Genomic DNA, 19,198 nt, shown 5'->3' with positions numbered 1-19,198 from the left:
TCGTATATAAAGAAGTGACTGAAAGGTGCAGTGTGTAGTATTTGGTGACATCTAGTGGTGTGGTTGCAGATTGCAACCAACTGAATTCCCCTCCGTTCACTCCTCCCTTTCACAGAATGAGGTAACGTGAGCCGCCGAGCGCAAAACCGTGGTAAGGGCGTCGGCCTCGCTCACAGGTCATCCATACCATAATAACACTACTTTAGGAGCAATGGAAGTCAGACAGCGGCTGACGGTGCCAAAGACTGTTAATAAAAAGTGGCCGAGTCCTGGGTTTTGGCCGTAGCCATCTTGTTGTTTTTTGCTATCACCTTCTAGATTTTTGCCCATCGCCATCTTGGTTTTTGGCCGTAACTAGGGATGCACCGATACCACTTTTCTTCAGACTGAGTACAAGTACAAGTACTTACATTTGGGTACTCGCCGATAACGATTACCGATACCGAGTAACGATACGAGTACTTCTCTGTGCCAAAAGACCCTCGTTAACAGCCAGCTGGAGGGTGTGAGCGACACACAGGCTGGGGAGTCATGCATACGAGGCGGTGTGCCTCGACCGGCTCTAGGTCGGATTGGAAAGGCTCGGGGCGAAGGTGGCTCATGGCCGCAGCTTTACAGCGCTCCCCGCCCGGACCTCGCTGCACCTTGGACTAAAGGCTCGCTGCGCGCTCTCTCCCCGCCGGGGGCCGCCCCCTGCTCCCGGTGCAACTGCCGACCGCGGCGGACTGTCCTTAGTGCGCACCTACCGCGTCGTGCCCCCAGGGCAGGGTTCGGCCCACATAAAAGGCGCCAGGGGTCTGCGGTGATGTCTGCAACCCACCTGACCCGTCTTGAAACATGGACCAAGGAGTCTAACGCATGTGCGAGTCAGAGAATGCAAGCAAAACCCCGTGGCACAATGAAAGTGAGGGCCGGTGCGCGCCGCCTCGGGTGGATCCCGACCCAGCAGCGTCGGGGTATCAGAGCTGTTTTGTGAGGAAAAGTACCAGTACATGAGCACAGTATCGCACCTGATACCTGATACTGGTATCGGTATCAGTGCATCCCTAGCCGTAACCATCTTGGTTTTTGTGGTCGTTGCCATCTTGGTTTTAGACAGTCGCCATCTTGTTTTTTTGCAACCAGAAGTGACACGAGAGGGTGGAGTTAAGCACAACCAAACACTGAATAAGACATCTTTAGGCGACCAAAAACGTTATAATTAACTTTGATGAAGTGAAAACACACTGTGAAAGGGTTAAAGTTGTAAGAGGAAAACACGGACAACTCCCAGACCGGACAACGCCGTGGTAGTGACCTGTCAATCACAAGGTAGCCCCGCCCTAAAGCATCCCCTGCTTTATGGTCTATTTAACTCTGAATGGGACCATCATTTACTAAATGAACATCATGCTGTATAGAAGAAGACTTGAAACTAGTGATTGAGACCATAAACTCATGTTTACAATGTTTACTGAGGTAATAAATCAAGAGAGAAGTAGGCTCATTTTCTCATAGACTTCTATACAACCAGAGGAGTCGCCCCCTGCTGACTGTTAGAGAGAATGCTTTTAGGTTTAAGACACTTCAGCGTTGACTTCATTTCTCAGAGCTGGAGGTTGATCACTGACTACTGTAGAAACATGGAGGAACAACATGGAGGACTCTGTGAAGAGGACCAGCTCCCTCTGTAGATATGAAGGACTCATTCTAAGCTAACAAACACAACCATTCTTAGTTTCAGGTGATTATACACTAATGAAAACATAGTTATCAATATTATATTTCTGATAATAAACCCTTCTAAATACTACAAACTGTTCCTTTAACAGATACCAGTGAAACATACTCACCTACAACAAGCGTAATGTGGGATGTTTGTTTGTTTGGGAACGTACAGGTGTAGTTTCCGCTGTCAGACATCTTTGTTTTTTGGAGCTTTATGGAGGCGTTGCCGTACTTGAGTTCATCTTGAAAATGAGACACGCGACCTTTGAACTGCTCGCTCTGACCTCCTCGGCCGTTATTGTAATGTTTGCCTGCCTGATAAAAGAACACCTCCTTCTCCTTCTGACCATCTTTCTTCCAGTCAAACACCATTTTCTCGATGTCGTCCTTGGTGCTGAGGGAACAGAGTAAAACGACATCACTTCCTTCTTCCACGGCCACGTTGATGACTCCTGGTCCTGGAAGATAAAACCAGATTTACATGGTTCAGCTCAGTTACTGCAGAGCAGCAGGTTGATGACACCTGGTCCTGGAAGATAAAACCAGATTTACATGGTTCAGCTCAGTTACTGTAGAGCAGCAGGTTGATGACACCTGGTCCTGGAAGATAAAACCAGATTTACATGGTTCAGCTCAGTTACTGTAGAGCAGCAGGTTGATGACACCTGGTCCTGGAAGATAAAACCAGATTTACATGGTTCAGCTCAGTTACTGAGGAGCAGCAGTATGATGACACCTGGTCCTCGAAGATAAAACCAGATTTACATGGTTCATATTAAAGTTTAAATAAAGGTAAATACAGTTTAAAAATTAAAATGTATAGAAATAAAATAATAAAGTAATAATAATAAAATGTAATAGAATATATAATAGAACTAGAAAATGAATTTCCTGCTGAAAATGCGTGGGAATGCTGAAAGCTGAAATTTATTGCAAAGCATAGCTGAAAATGCAGAAATGTGAAATGACTTGCCTAAAAATGTAAAAGCTCAAATGCATTGCACTGCACTGCTGAAAACCCTAGAAGATGAAATGTACAACTGGCAGAGTTGGAAGCTGAACTGCATTAGCTAAAGAAGCTAAGAGCTGAAATACATGAACTGCATTGCTAAACACAAAGAGAGACAAAGAGAGAGAGAGAGAGAGAGAGAGAGAGAGAGAGTAGTATTTGGGTGGAATAAGCCTTTAAAACTACAAGTCGTTAGACATAAAGTAGTATTACATATTACATTTATTTATTGCACATACTACATTTATTTATTTATTGACGGACTGCATACACTATGTTCACCCATTCACTCTGTATCTTTTATATCTCTATTATTGTTTTTATAATTTTTGTATACCTTTACCTCTCCTGTGTTTCACTCTGTTTGCTGATGTTGCTGCTTTAACACCTGAATTTCCCTCCGGGGATTAATAAAGGTTCATCTTATCTTATCTTATCTTATTTGGGTGGAATAAACCTTTAAAACTACAAGTCGTTAGACATAAAGTAGTATTTGGGTGGAATAAACCTTTAAAACTACAAGTCGTTAGACATTAAGTAGTATTTGGGTGGAATAAACCTTTAAAACTACAATACAGTAACTGTAAAGGCTTAAATAGAAATTAAACTTGTACAGTTTAAAAAGAGCTTAAGACACATCAATCATCAATCAGAGACAATCAGAGACTGATGGAGCTCTAATCAGCCAATCAGAAACACCTGTTTGTGTCTGAAAGTGCTGAGTCATGGTTGGGAATGACTGGTAAAAACACAGAGAAGGTACTACCTGAAAAAGTCTCCCTCAGTTAAAAACTCTGCGTTGTATACCTTAAATCTCTTCAGCTTGAGCACCTAAAGACTTTGATGAAGATGTAAATGTGTCATTTGTTTGGATAAAGTTAAAAATGACTGAGAACTGACAGTTTAAAAAGTCTCCACAGTTGAGTTTTTGTTCCAGACTTTCAGAGGTGAATTAACATTGCAGCAGATGAGAGAGAGGAAGGGATCTCTTGGTGCTTTGAAGCAGATAAATCCCAAACTGTAAGACCTATTGCTGAAAGAAGACAAAACTACCTACGTTTTGATGTATTAATTATGTATGAGAAGTGTATTGATCAGGTTTGATATGTGATCAGAAGTATCAGAGATGTTCAGCAGATATTGATCAGGTTTGATATGTGATCAGAAGTATCAGAGATGTTCAGCAGATATCGATCAGGTCTGACAGGAAGTAGAAACAGACGACGCCCTGCTAAATAGTGCGCAGCTCATTAAAGGACTGCAATGAACCAGAAGGAGGCTGATTATTCTGATATTGATCAGTACTAATGATCAGGATCGATATGTGTGTTGATGTTAAATGGAGCTGAATGTTCTCGTTCTTCTCTCCAGCAGTGATAAAGTGACTCCACATGATGCTACAATAGAAACCAGTAGATGTTCTCACCGTTTACACCAGCAGCCGTTATTCCACACCGAGTCACGAGACACAGACCCACGAGAGCAACGAGCTTCATAGTTCTAGAATCACTGCACGAGAGACACCACTCTGACGTCACCGGGACGTCGGACATCTACCGGCGTCTGGCTGCGCGAAGACTCTCTATACATCCACGGGACGAGCCGGCTCGTGTCCAGAAGGTAACCCGCAAGTTGTGAAATCTCAGCTGAGCGCTACAGAACATATCGCGAGATTTACTATCCGACGAACTATCCTGACCTCGAAGATCTCGCGAGAGTTTCCTCATCTTGCGGGTTCCCTTCTAGACACTACCGACAAGAACCGCTTCTCCCGCGAGCTGCAACAACAGGAGCACTTCCGGCGATCATCCTTCACAATAAAAGCGTCATTTCTACTGATATTAAAAAACAAAAACTGTACATGTCAATAAATATCTTGACTCTGATATTTAATCTGTAGTTGTGTGAGGAAAAAAGCCTGAATTAGGCAAATTAATGAGTTCATGTTTTACCTTTATATACCTTTAGGCTACTTCCTGTTTTACAACCTGTTTACATCTCTGTATATATTTATTACTTTTCATTACAAATATACATTTACTATTTTCCTGTTTACATTCAGTTTATTCATTTAGCAATTACTGTACACCTGTCTACCACAAATATTTATTTTATTTAATATTTTATGTCATATTTTAACATATAACATAAAATATAAAATAAAACATAAAATAAAACATACATTATTATTTTAACTTGTCTCTTTATACATATTTAATGATCATTGTTGGATCCTGAGATCCATGAATTTATTTCACGACGACGGTTTCTCTGTAATTGTTGAAACTTGATCTGTCTGAAATACTGAAGCCTGTCTAGTGTGTAGATAATGTCTTCCATAATACCAGTAAACAGTGGGTATAACACTGCAGCTCTTTTTGTTTTAAAACAAATATATTTGACATGTTTTTTATTGTAAATTTCTATTTTATTTTGAAGACTCTTGCCTTGCAGCATTAGTTTCTTTCTCTTTTCTCTTGCTGTGTTTCTTGTGACCGTTACGCACTAAAACACCAGACAACCTGGGTAATAAACCTGATTCAGATTGTTCTGGTTTAGAGGTCAAGGGTCAACCATGAACCACAAAGAGTCCAGATGGAGATATTATCACTATCTAATAAAGGTTTAATATGCTTAATAATAATAACAAGAGTGAACGTTTTCTATCGGTGTGATTAACATCCATTCATGAAGTTGTCAGTGTGTTGAACTCTCTATTTGTTAGAAGTCTTGTTTTAAACATGCAGTTTATCTGCTGCGTTGTCTAATCCTTGAAAAGTCTTTATTAAAGAACAACTGTTGTAAAATAGGAATCATTTTAGAATCACTTTTGTTTCTTTTATCAAAGTTTGAACACAGAAACATCACAAAACAACTACAAAGAAAGACAGAATGACTACAAAGAGACACAGAATGACTACAAAGAGACACCAGTTCAACATTTTTCATGTTTTATTCAAACGTTTAGATAGAAATGATGAAGCAGTGCCTGAAATCACCAGATACGCTGTAAGAACATCATCAGTGAACAACATAAACACACATGAACAACTCTAATATATCACAGTCAACAACAGGAAACACTCAGAGTCCAGTTTATTAAAACAGCTCCAACACAAACTGAACATTATAACCTTCATGAAGGAGGATTTACTGCAGGACTGTTGTATCACACTGCATTAGTTTTAGCTGGGTGTACCTAATAAACTGGTCACTGAGTGGACAGTTCAGTGTGGAACTGGACCTGACAGACTCTGGCTGAGCACCTTAACAAATAAAAAGAAGCAGTACATGCTTGTCCCAAATAATGACAGTATAAAAACAATATCACAATAAAAAATAAGTCACATTATATTTCACTTTAGCTGCAATATATTCTCATTTCTTTCCAGCGTGACAGCAGGCTTTAGTTCAGTGAAGTCTTCTGTTGTTGTTAACGTCCATGTCTAGCTCAGTTAGGACGTTTAACAGCTACAAGCAGAGGACGTAACCTCCAGGTCTGAGAAGTGAAGTCAACGCTGAAGTGTCTTAAAGCTGCATTCTGTCTAACAGCCAGCAGGAGGCGACTCCTCTGGTTGTATAGAAGTCTATGAGAAGATGAGCCTACTTCTCTCTTGATTTATTACCTCAGTAAACATTGTAAACATGAGTTTACGGTCTCAATCGCTAGTTTCAAGTCTTCTTCAATACAGCATGATGTTCATTTAGTAAATTATGGTCCCGTTTAGAGTCAAATAGACCATAAAGCAGGGGATGCTTTAGGACGTGGCTACCTTGTGATGACAGGTCGCTACCACGGCGTTGTTCGGTCTGGGAGATGTCCGTGTTTTTGTCTTACAACTTTAACTCTTTCACAGTGTGTTTTCACCTCATCAAAGTTAATTATAACATTTTGGTCATCTAGAAATGTCTCTTCAGTGTTCGGTTGTACTTAACTCCACCCTCTTGTGTCAAGATGGTGACGGCCAAAAACCAACCACCTCTGAAGGTAAACGTGTTGTTTTGTTTTCACAGAGTGAAAAGTCAAGTTTTCATCCAGATGTGGTGCAAATTTGAACAGACTTTGCAGAAAATCAGCAAAATAAAATGCAAAGTAATGTGCATTTCTATCCACGACTGTTATGTTAATATTAGGAGTTGGACACATCAAGATAAACGTCTATTTAATAACTATATATATGTTTATATATGTATTTAATGTTAGCTAGTTAGCTCAGGAGGCAGGCATGCTGTGATGTTCCTGTCATGATCTTGATGAGGAGGACTCATTATGAGGACGGTATATAAAACACCTGGTTAAGGTCGGGGAAAGATTGTGGTCGTGGTAACGGGACATTCTCCACCTCAACAACCTCACTTCACCGTTCTACCATCACAACTATCTGTCTAACCACAACCCTGATCCTAACCTTCACCTGGAAACCAGCTCTCAGCTCTCACAATGCCTCAAATCAGAATAAATGTCCTCCCCATCACACAGTACGCTCTGAAACTCACACTGGTTCTCAGTGAGTCTAACACACAGCAGCAGCAGCATATCATGTAAAGTCAGTTAAGGTTGAACCTGTAGCTGCTGACTGGGGTCGTCTAGAGAGTCCCTCCTCTTCTCCTCGTCTGCAGGAAGTGAAAACAACAGTTCAGATGAAGAAGAAGTGACCTGATCCTACGCTGGATGTAAATACCAACAGACTGCTACATGACTGAGAAGATAAAACTACTGTCAGGACTCTGAACATGAGATACATATAAAGAATCTGTTGTCTGCTCATCATGAATATTGTACTTTTAATCCAGTTTATCTGACAGTGATACAGTAGCTGATAGTTACTTTACAGATTAAGATTCATAATAAAAACATGAGATTATAAAAGCTCTTAAAATGCACTGTTAAACATTAAACCAGTGGTTCTCAGTGTTTTAGACTTGTGACCCTTTAAAAGAATCCAGTTGAGGCTCCTCAACGTTTCAGATGTGAAGTTGTTATCAGTTCATCAAAGAAACATTTCACCTCTAAACTTCTCACATCGTCTCATTTCAACTGTTTGAGCCCCTAAACAGTAAAATGATCTAATATTTCAGGAAAAAAGTCAAAATAATGAATAAAAATTAAATACAATAATAATAAATAATAAACGTACCTTTATTACAACTCAGTGTGATGCAACCCTTGGCTCGCAGCACAGCTAGAAGAACACCAATTAAAACACCAACAAAAACACCACCGAGGACTGTCCATCCAACCCATCCAGTGGAGGACTCTGAAACTGAAGATAAAATGTTAACGTAGCACTCAGACTCTAACTGTATATCATATCATATCATATCATATCATATCATATCATATCATATCATATCCAGCAGACTGAACATCAGTCTACACAGAGAGAACAACTAAAGGTGAACATTCTGCTGAAACCTGGTCTCAGATGTATTTAAAATTTGGTGATTTTATGATGTCTTTATGGTCAGTTGGGTTTATTATATATATATATATTATTTATTTATCTATTTTTTTAAATTTAATTTCTTGTATTTATTTATTTTTTATTTTTATTTACTTATTTAAATCGATTTATATAAAGTTATTTTTTTGTAGGTATATTTATTATTTTAATTTTATTTAGATTTATATCATTTAATTAATTAATTTACTTTTTTTTAAATCTCTGTGTTTAATTGTTAATGTTATTAATATTTCTATGGGTGGGGGGTTATTCTATTGGGTCACTTTCTCTGTCTGTGTCATTCTTAATGATGGTGTTGTGGACTTTTCCTCTATTGATTGCGGTTCCCTCTTTGCATAATACACACATTAATTAAAATGTTAAAATAAGATATGACACGTCTGTCTAAACATGCAGCTTAGTTAGGTTCATGTTTCACTGAGCAGTACAAGAACAACTCTGAGGTACTTTACTGAGTATTTCTATTTTATGCTACTTTATATGGATACTAGTTACTCTGACCTGACACACAAAACATGTGATCGACTTAAAAATATAAAATATAACACTTCTTTATCATTTCATGCACATTTAGTCAGAGTGAGTTAAGATCTGTGATGATGTGGTGATTCATGTTGTCATCATCACAGTTTGACATTAGAATAGTAACAGTAGAATAATTCTCTATTAGCTCTTTTACTCACATACAGAGAACAACCAGCTACTCCACAGTTACACCTCCTAGTTAGTATGTAGGAATATTTATCTACTGTAGATCTAAAATAGTTAAATTTTATTTTTATTTAATACTCTTATCAACATGGGAGTGGAAAAATATGCTGCTTTATGTAAATGTATGTATATGCATTGTTGCATGTTAAACTGCAGCCCAACAGACAACAACAGCTGTCAGTGTGTCAGTGTGCTGACTTGACTATGACTTGCCCCAAACTGCATGTGATTATCATAAAGTGGGCATGTCTGTAAAGGGGAGACTCGTGGGTACCCATAGAACCCATTTACATTCACATATCTGGAGGTCAGAGGTCAAGGGACCCCTTTGAAAATGGCCATGACAGTTTTTCCTCACCAAAATGTAGCATAAGTTTGGAGCGTTATTTAACCTCCTTCATGACAAGCTAGTATGACATGGTTGGATTCTTTAGGTTTTCTAGTTTCATATGAGACCAGTCTCTTCACTCTAGCTTTCAAACTGAACCCTCTACACCCTCTGAAACATTGATTGTATTAATGCATTAAAGAAATTAGTGGCGTTAAAACGTATTTGTGTTATTATCACGTTAACTCTGACAGCCCTCCTGATGACACTTAAGGTTCAAATTCTGTAAAGTTTCAGATAAAACACAAACTAAAGGATTTTGCTCTTATTCTGTATTAAAGCTTTTATTGTTTTATGTCACGTTTTCATTATTAAGCTGACGTATAACTGCATAATGTCTCATTACTCAAAATACAAGGTGACTAAAAATGGCAACCGTATTTTCAGGTTCAGTTTCAGCTGACGCCTGGTTACCAGCATAGCAACCACTTTTAAAAGTTAGTGTTGAGTCCTGATCAACCTCTTAGCTGCTAACATCTCTGTTCCTGTGAGATTCATCACACTGAGGTCAGAGGTCAGAGGTCAAGGGACCCCTTTGAAAACGGCCATGACAGTTTTTCCTCGCCAAACTTTTGCGTAAGTTTGGAGTGTTATTTATCCTCCTTCACGACAATTCTTCATCACAATTTGCTTTGAGTTTAGTCTGACACGTAGACATTTTTGACAACTAATAACATCTATATAAATATTAAAACATCATCTCACCATTGACCGACACGTAGGTCTCAGTATAAACCTGATGGCTGATTGTCTCCTGTGTGGCTACACAGCGATAGCGGTCGGTCTTGGTCACAGTAACCTGGAGGATGACATCATAGCTTCCTCCTCTTTCTGACACCTGAGGTTCCTCAGCAGTAAGGATGTTTCCATCACTGTCCTGCCACTGTAGACGTGGTTCTGGAGAAGCACCTCGAACCCGACACTGCAGCAGAGCCCCATCCTCTGTTTGATCAAGTGTAGTGACAGACGGCTCTGGAGCTGCACCTGTGAACACAGTAGAAACTACAGATCATACATAATGTTTACAGGATTATATGATGTTTTCTGTTCATCCTTTCTCTGCTTGTAAATGAGAATCACAGAAGAAAAACATGAGGAACAGACAAGTAAGACACAAAATAAGCCTTAGATGCACATCACTGCATTGTTTAATAACTATTTACTCTGCAAACATTATTTCTGACTCATATTATAACAGAAGCACATTTACACTGAAGACGTTTGGATAACTCTTGAATCTAATTCTACATTTGTTGTCTGATGTGTCAACAATATTTTCTATTTCACTAAAGTAATATATAAAATGTGTTATGAAATATGAAACATGGGGTCTTTAAAAGCAGGTGCACCTCTTGTTATCAGGACTTAAACTGTGTCACTCAGTGTCCACTTTATTAGGTACACCTGAACAATCTAATGTGATCTAATACAACTGTTTACTGTTCTGATGCCTATAATGATTATTTACTGTCACAGAGGAGTTTATTAAATCACATGTTTAATGACTGAGGTCGTAGTTAGTGGAGGAGTTGATTTTATTCAGAGATGTTTCTAATATTCTGTAAACAGGGAGGAGAAATAACGAGAAACAGCTCTCAGTATAATGTAGTCCAGAACAACTCCTCCTTTAACTGTCACCTCAGTCATAAACATGAGTTTCATTTATAAATTTCACACAAAGTCAACTAAAACTGAACATTATTCACTTTGTAAAGGTTGGATTTAATTACATTAGACTGTACAGGTGTACCTAATAAAGTGGCCACAGAGTGTATTTCATCATTTATGTTTTCATTAAAACTACAAGTTTGTTCATGTTTAAAATATTAATTTATCCATCACTCTAAAATATAGAAATTTATTTCAACAACATATATTTCAAATATTTTACATCGATCAAATCAGCCCCAAATGAGACAAGAGATGAACTTTTACATGTTATACTACTTTATACTTCATACATACTTTGTACTTCTACTGCACTATTTTGATCTTAAATAGAAAACATGTCATCAACTTATAAAATACTTGTTTATAATACTTTTGCTACTTTAAGTACATTTTGCTGATACTTTTATTTGAGTAGTAACTTTGAATTCAGGACTTTTACTTGTAACAGAGTATTTCTACATTGTGGTATTAGTACTTTTACTTCAGTAGAGAACCGGAGTGATTCTTCCATCACTGACTACAGTAACTCAGAGAGGTTTTTAGATTCAGATGCTGATGTGTTTGTTGGTGGAGGGTCGACAGTCTGCAGTTATTGAGGCTCAATAAGACAAACACTCTGGATTTATGCAGCATGAGACTCTTTTTTTTTTTTAAAGTTATTTTTTTGGGGACATTTTTCCATTTTTATTGGGAGGACAGTGGATAGAGTCTTGGAAAGGGGGGAGAGAGAGAGTGGATGCGGAAAGGGCCACAGGCCGGATTCGAACCCGCGCCGCAGCGGTCAGGACCAAGCCTTGATACATGGACGCCCGCTCTACCAACTGAGCTAACCCAGGCGCCCAGCATGAGACTCTTTAAGATTAATACACTTTAACTCTGGAATAAAAGGCTGTTTACTTTCAGTTATTAGTGCATATTTTCTGATTATTTTACATATATACATATCTAATGAATATTTAATTATTATTTGAGAACACATGTACAGACTGAGGTACAGTTTCAGATCTCTCCACACAGTTTAAAATAATATAGTCGTGATACAATTCTTCTGTTTAATCAGACAAACGATCACAGTTTTAATCTATATTTTATTTTATGAAAGTGTTTAAGAGTATGATGATTTATTTTTCTGTGAAACATCAGGTATGGTCATGATTTATGAATCTAAATTCATACTTCAATCTAAAATCCACTCAGAAGATTCTCATCAGCTTCTGCTGGTTTAATAGTCACAATTACTACAATTATAAAATTATAATTAAGGTTTACAACTTGAATGAGACCTAAGTCACATAGGATATTTTTTTTTCAAATAATTTTCACTGACTGAAGGTGTGTATTTGTTCATTCCTTATTTTGGATTTAAGGTCATTTATTAACTTTTGTTTTACTTCAGTGTAACAGGAAACACTGTAAAACCTTAGAAAACATATTTCATATTTCAAGTTTAGTAGCAGAAGTGCTGTTCTATAATTCTAGTTTTCTACATTCCTGTGTGGCGTGTCCGTGTGTTTGTGTGACTGATCAAACTCCACTTCTGTCTGTTGTTTCTTCATCTCATTCTTCCTCTAATCTCTGTAGATTCATGAAGACCAGTCTCAGAGTCTCAGTAGAACAGACAAGTCTTCAATACATTCTTCATCACAATTTGCTTTGAGTTCAGTCTCAACACACATTAACACAAGCAGTGAAATTATTTGAATATGAAAATATGAGTAGGAAGAAACTCACCATTGAGCGGCACGTAAATGTCAGCATAAATCTGATGGCTGATTGTCTCCTGTGTGGCTACACAGCGGAAGTTGTCAGCCCTGGTCACAGTGGTGTTGAGAGTAAAATATAAACGGCCTCCTCTTTCTGAGGTCTGTGGTTCCTCAGCAGGAAGGATGTTTCCGGCACTGTCCTGCCACTCTACTTTAGGTTCTGGATTACCATGAACTTCACACTGCAGCACCACTCCATCCTTTGTTTTTAGTATTGTGACAGATGGTTTTGGAGCTGCACCTGTGAACACAGTAGAAACAAAAGATTATAGAGGATAATTACAACATTCAAATCTAATATTGGGAGCCTTCATTACACATTTCAGCATTGTTTGAGAGAGCACAATATTACAAACAACTTTATCTTCTTCCAGTTTGAGTCAGATCTGTCTCATATCATGGCAGAAGAACTCTTGAATTTCTGCTAAATTTGTTGAGCTACAACAATGAAAACATTTTGTTATAAAATATGAAACATCGAGCCTTCAAAGGTACAGTTTGCACACCTCTTGTGTCATTGGGGCCTAATTGTGTTAGTGAGAAACATTTTTAATCATGCTGCCTGAATGGCAAATTAATTGTAAAATCTGTAGTTTGCAATGTGCTTTTCATTGGGATAGACAACTGTCCTTTTTTAAATAAACCTTTTAAATCATTAACATTTACACAAACTTAAGAGATGGGTAAATGTATTTGTATTCATATCATATTTCCAGCTGTTTATTCTGTTTATAATGTCTTACAATTAGCATTTTATGTACTTACACCTACATGTTTTATTTTACCTACACTACTTGCACATGTTCATACAATGAAGGGGCTTACTGGCACGGGAAACATTTACATTACTTAAGTAACTGTGAACTAAAAACAAACATCTTGTCCCGACCTACACTAGGGGTCACCAAAGCGTAACGGGGGTCATGACCCCTTCTTGATTTTAAGGGGTGTAGGAGAACTGTTTTTTTAATATAAGTTGGTCTATAGCTCAGTATTTGATTCATTTCTGTGAAGAACACTAAATTAAATTGTTATTTTTAAAGTTTGGATTATTATTTAATATATAAACAGGATCAGGGCACGATGAAGACCTGAACACCACTTATATTCACTAAACAGCCTTTAAACAGTACGCAGTTAAAACAACCAAACAAAACAATGAATTTGCAAAAAAGGAAGAAGCCTATATTAGATTAAAAAACACATGATACCGAATTGTGTTAAAAAATCCTAAAATCAACAGGAAAATGCATCTATGATGCAATAATCACAGGAAATAATCTTCTCAAAAATCATCCATATCGCTCGTTTTACACAAACTTCCTGCAGTTATTACGTTCACTATTTGGATTAATCATACAGTTTATCAGTTATTCTGGTGTACGGTTATTGTTATGCATTGAAGAAAATATGAAATAATCATAAAATATGTCACTTAGTCAGTTTACTCTATGATAGAAAAGGAGTCCCTTAAGGAAAAGGTTGGGAACCACTGCTCTAGGTTCCGTGATGGAGAGGAGGTTGTGTTGCTCAGCCTCTATCTGTTTGGTTCTACTGGATCCATCTCTTCACATATGTTCTACATTACATGTATCATTTATTTTGTCATATGGATTGTATGTTGTATTTTCATTATGTTGTTACTCTGTACACATGACTATTGCATGTCTGTCCATCCTGGAAGTGGGATCCCTCCTCTGTTGCTCTTCCTGAGGTTTCTAAAAAATGTTTCTATCTCCCTGTCGAAAGGTTTTGTTTGGTTGAGTTATTCCTCATCCGATAAGAGGGTCGTACTGTAAAGGGCAGAGGGTGTCTTATCCTGTAAAGCCTCCTGAGGCAAACTGTGATTTGTGGTATTGGGCTATATAGCCTAAATAAAAATTGACTTGACTTGAAAGGACAATATATCTTAGTGTATTATATCTTCCCCTTGTCATTATTCTACATTCTATATTTATTATATATAATACTGATCAGTCTGTATATACTCTACTCTGTTGTCTCAGTACCTGTAACGTTACTCTGTGTAATGACAGTAAAGTTGAATCTAATCTAATGTGAAGAAGAATGATCTCAATCTGTTTCACACAGTGATGAATAAAGTTTTTATAAATTATACCAGGTCTGTGAAGACAAACGTCACATACCTGTGAGAGGTAGAGTGACGTCATAATAAGCAGGACTCACCTGTGTTTTCACCTGTTCTGTCTTTTAACGTTATAAAGCGCGGAGGATGCACGCGACCCGAGATGTCCATGTAAACATGAATAAATGAATAAAGTGTGTGTTTCCATGTGACTGTAGAAGTCAGTTCAGACATATTATAGCTCGTTAGAAACCTTAAATGTTGCTTTATCAACGGATTGAAGAATGGAACTGTAGGATTTACGACATAGCAACAGCAGCGTCTTACTTTACGGCAGTAAACAGTTATCATCTTACCTGCTATCCTGCCTAGCAACAGTTAAAATGTATTTAAAGCTCTAAAAACACACATTTAGAGACAAACGGGGGCTCGTTTTAAAGAACAAGAGTCCACTGATTACATGTACCTCGTTAAGTTCAAGCGGAAGTTAAAATAAGGAGAATAAAAGTCGGTTGTGTTCCTCGTTTAGTTTTAGCGCCGCTCGTCAAACTTCCATAGCAACGTGTTTTCTGTCCATTTAAAGTATTGACCAAAGATTTGACCAATGAGCTTCAGTATCTCTGAAATCAGGAAACGCCCCGGAACTAAATCAACCAATCAGCATCTTTCTACGACCTACAGTGACGTCCCTACCGGACTTTAACTCAGTCAACCAATCACAGCAGCGCATCTCTACGTGCGCTCCACGTGGGTGTTATTGACAGCTACTGTCATCCAATGGGAAGTCAGCACCGTGAAAACACGGTGAGTTTGTAGCCACTTAAATCACCTGCCTGACCATATATGGAAGTTAATGTAGCTGGACTTCCTGTGGTGCTGGGACAGCCACATAACAGAGAAACTGTATTTATATGTTGATGGAGGCGTGATTCAATGATAATAAACATGTAAATCTGTATTTAAACATTAACAACATCTGTTTATAGTCAAATTTAACACTAAGGGACATTTTGTCTGAATCATAAAGAGATTAATTATCATCATTTGGTCACTTTGGAACAGTTTTAGAGAGCTCTGAAGTCCTCTGCTGGAGATGCTCTGTACTGCACTTTCTATAATATCTCACACACACTTCTGTCAATCAACATCAAATTTGGTACAGACATTATTGACAAGTTGATGGATAGATCCTGTGAATTTCAGCCTGATGGCCCTTATTATGACTGATTTACTGTATTTAAAAGATGAAGTAAAAGAAAAGAAAAACAATGTTTCTATTTTTACCTGTTAAATATTTAACCCATTAAACTCTCTGAGAGCCTGAAGTGAGATCAACACACCTGATGAAACCTGAGGAGTGTTTGCTTTACAGTGATGTAATCTACATGCATCAGCTCCTCGTGGTCCTGCTATTATACAGTTTAAAATGTGTCGGTATTAAGAGACAGAAATGCTCCTAATCTAAATGAGCCTCAAGAGGTTAAGACTGAGCGCTCTGGGTCAGGATCTAAAAATAAAAACAGATCATAATTATTAATGTCAGAGTGATTATGTGATATTACAACATGATAAACTGATCAAAACCTGAGACTGTTATTGGTTCTGGATGATTGATTTCTCATAGCTCGTCATCAACTTGATTTATTAACCCAGAACTATTAAATGAGCTCTGAGTGGTTCCATCCAATAGTTGTGGAAACATCTCAGTCTGGAGCACTTGAACGCATCACCAGCACTTGAATACCTCACCAGCAGCCGACTGACAAAGCTTCAGGTATTTATGGAGTCTCTCCACCGCAAAATCAAACCCTCAGTATTAAGAAAAGCGATATTAATTTTAATATTGATAATATAATATTACCTTCAACATCAGTAAATAAGCAACTCTGAATAAACATATAAATAAATAAAAATGTGATTATTATATTATATTAATTTATAGTTGACATGAACCAGTTAAGCAGTCTAGAGATGGAATGAGAGAAATACATTAGAAAAACTTAAAATGAATAAATACAAAACTTAAAATTAATAAATACATTCACTTTAATGTGTTTTATAATAAAATAATAATAATACAAATAAAAATAATGAATACATAAATAATAAACTTTATGTACAAAGCACTTTTCAAAACAAAGTTAGAAAGTGTTTTACAAAACAAAATAAAAATGGTAGACAAACAATGATTAAAAACAATTTAAAAACAGTCTAAAAGTTATACAACACTGAGCAAAAGGAGCTACATATGAGAAAAAGTAAAGTAAAACAATTTAAAATAATTAAAATAATCAATAAAATAAAAGTTAAGAGAATCTCTTCGTATATAAAGAAGTGACTGAAAGGTGCAGTGTGTAGTATTTGGTGACATCTAGTGGTGTGGTTGCAGATTGCAACCAACTGAATTCCCCTCCGTTCACTCCTCCCTTTCACAGAATGAGGTAACGTGAGCCGCCGAGCGCAAAACCGTGGTAAGGGCGTCGGCCTCGCTCACAGGTCATCCATACCATAATAACACTACTTTAGGAGCAATGGAAGTCAGACGGCGGCTGACGGTGCCAAAGACTGTTAATAAAAAGTGGCCGAGTCCTGGGTTTTGGCCGTAGCCATCTTGTTGTTTTTTGCTATCACCTTCTAGATTTTTGCCCATCGCCATCTTGGTTTTTGGCCGTAACTAGGGATGCACCGATACCACTTTTCTTCAGACTGAGTACAAGTACAAGTACTTACATTTGGGTACTCGCCGATAACGATTACCGATACCGAGTAACGATACGAGTACTTCTCTGTGCCAAAAGACCCTCGTTAACAGCCAGCTGGAGGGTGTGAGCGACACACAGGCTGGGGAGTCATGCATACGAGGCGGTGTGCCTCGACCGGCTCTAGGTCGGATTGGAAAGGCTCGGGGCGAAGGTGGCTCATGGCCGCAGCTTTACAGCGCTCCCCGCCCGGACCTCGCTGCACCTTGGACTAAAGGCTCGCTGCGCGCTCTCTCCCCGCCGGGGGCCGCCCCCTGCTCCCGGTGCAACTGCCGACCGCGGCGGACTGTCCTTAGTGCGCACCTACCGCGTCGTGCCCCCAGGGCAGGGTTCGGCCCACGTAAAAGGCGCCAGGGGTCTGCGGTGATGTCTGCAACCCACCTGACCCGTCTTGAAACATGGACCAAGGAGTCTAACGCATGTGCGAGTCAGAGAATGCAAGCAAAACCCCGTGGCACAATGAAAGTGAGGGCCGGTGCGCGCCGCCTCGGGTGGATCCCGACCCAGCAGCGTCGGGGTATCAGAGCTGTTTTGTGAGGAAAAGTACCAGTACATGAGCACAGTATCGCACCTGATACCTGATACTGGTATCGGTATCAGTGCATCCTGTTGGATTTATTATGTACAAAAGTGCTTACTATGATCTACAATAACCTGACTGTCGGATTTGTTATGAATAGAGTGAATTGTGGGGAAAGAGAGGAGAGGGAGGTGCTGTTCTTCTTTTTCAAGGCCAAAGGGAGGAAGGAGTCAGAAGGAGATAACAGAAGAAGAAGACATGCAGCAGAAACATCACGTGCCATAAGCTCATGAATATTAATATTGTGTAAACCATGAATAGGCTGGATCAGGGATAGCTCGGGGTTCAGACTTCGCGAACTGACCCATGCACTGTATGTTGTCAGGGACACGTAGGTTGGATCCAGATATCTGTAAACTCTTTTATTTTACTTATGCAACATTGATTGTTCGGAATAAATTGTATTATTATGCTTTAACCCGTCTGTTTGGAAATTCTCTTTGTCACACAAGATTAACCAGCACGTAACTGGGCCTTGACCTCTCGGAGGTAGAAGGCCAGTTCCTTCAATTGGTGACCCCGACGTGATCTTCGGCATTGAGAAGCGTGTCCAAAGGACGGACAGACCGGCGAGAGAGAGAAAGGGATCCCTGAAATCTTAAAGGTGAGCAGAACCTGTTTTATCGAACTCTGCATATTGGCTTACTCTAAATTATCTCTCTTGTTGTGCTGAATCTCCTTTGTAGTGATAAATGTTGCAGAAGTAAAGACTTTCTCAATTAAAGCTGCCCTTTTGGTAAATCCAAGAGGAGGAAAGCTGAATTAAAGCTGCCCTTTTGGTAAATCCAAGAGGAGGAAAGCTGAATTAAAGCTGCCCTTTTGGTAAATCCAAGAGGAGGAAAGCTGAATTAAAGCTGCCCTTTTGGTAAAGCTAAAAGGAGGAAAGCTGAATTAAAGCTGCCCTTTTAGTAAAGCTGAAAGGAGGAAAGCTGAATTAAAGCTGCCCTTTTAGTAGAGCTAAAAGGAGGAAAGCTGAATTAATTTAGGGGAGCAAGCTGCCCTTTTGGTAAAGACTAAGAGGAGGAAAGCTGCCCGTTTAGTAATAAAAACTGTATGAGT

At 38.6% G+C, this 19,198-nt stretch overlaps 2 protein-coding genes across 5 annotated transcripts in view; both read right to left on the bottom strand.

Moving 5' to 3' along the window:
- The window catches only part of LOC119484654 (hemicentin-1-like), a 199,350-nt gene that overhangs the window by 102,483 nt on the left and 77,669 nt on the right, over positions 1-19,198 (bottom strand). The window contains exon 13 of the mRNA XM_037763624.1: positions 9,986-10,264. Within this exon, the coding sequence (XP_037619552.1) occupies positions 9,986-10,264 (279 nt within the window). The remainder of the gene's footprint in view (positions 1-9,985; positions 10,265-19,198) is intronic.
- On the bottom strand, positions 1,476-4,282 carry LOC119486017 (V-set domain-containing T-cell activation inhibitor 1-like). 4 transcript variants are annotated; one of them, XM_037765922.1, is made up of 3 exons: positions 4,143-4,282; positions 1,833-2,165; positions 1,476-1,612 (listed from the first exon to the last, which is right to left on the bottom strand). In XM_037765922.1, the coding sequence occupies exons 1-3, from the start codon at positions 4,267-4,269 to the stop codon at positions 1,557-1,559; spliced, it is 516 nt and encodes a 171-aa protein (XP_037621850.1). In that variant the 5' UTR covers positions 4,270-4,282; the 3' UTR covers positions 1,476-1,556. The 4 variants fall into 4 exon arrangements, with proteins under 4 accessions (XP_037621850.1, XP_037621842.1, XP_037621858.1 ...); XM_037765914.1 differs by having other exon boundaries at positions 1,530-1,667; XM_037765930.1 differs by having other exon boundaries at positions 1,555-1,694.

This window comes from Sebastes umbrosus, chromosome 1 (genome assembly GCF_015220745.1).
Source record: "Sebastes umbrosus isolate fSebUmb1 chromosome 1, fSebUmb1.pri, whole genome shotgun sequence".
NCBI lineage: Eukaryota > Metazoa > Chordata > Actinopteri > Perciformes > Sebastidae > Sebastes > Sebastes umbrosus.
The sequence above is the reverse complement of the archived record's forward strand: the minus strand, read 5'-3'. Positions and strand labels throughout refer to the sequence as shown.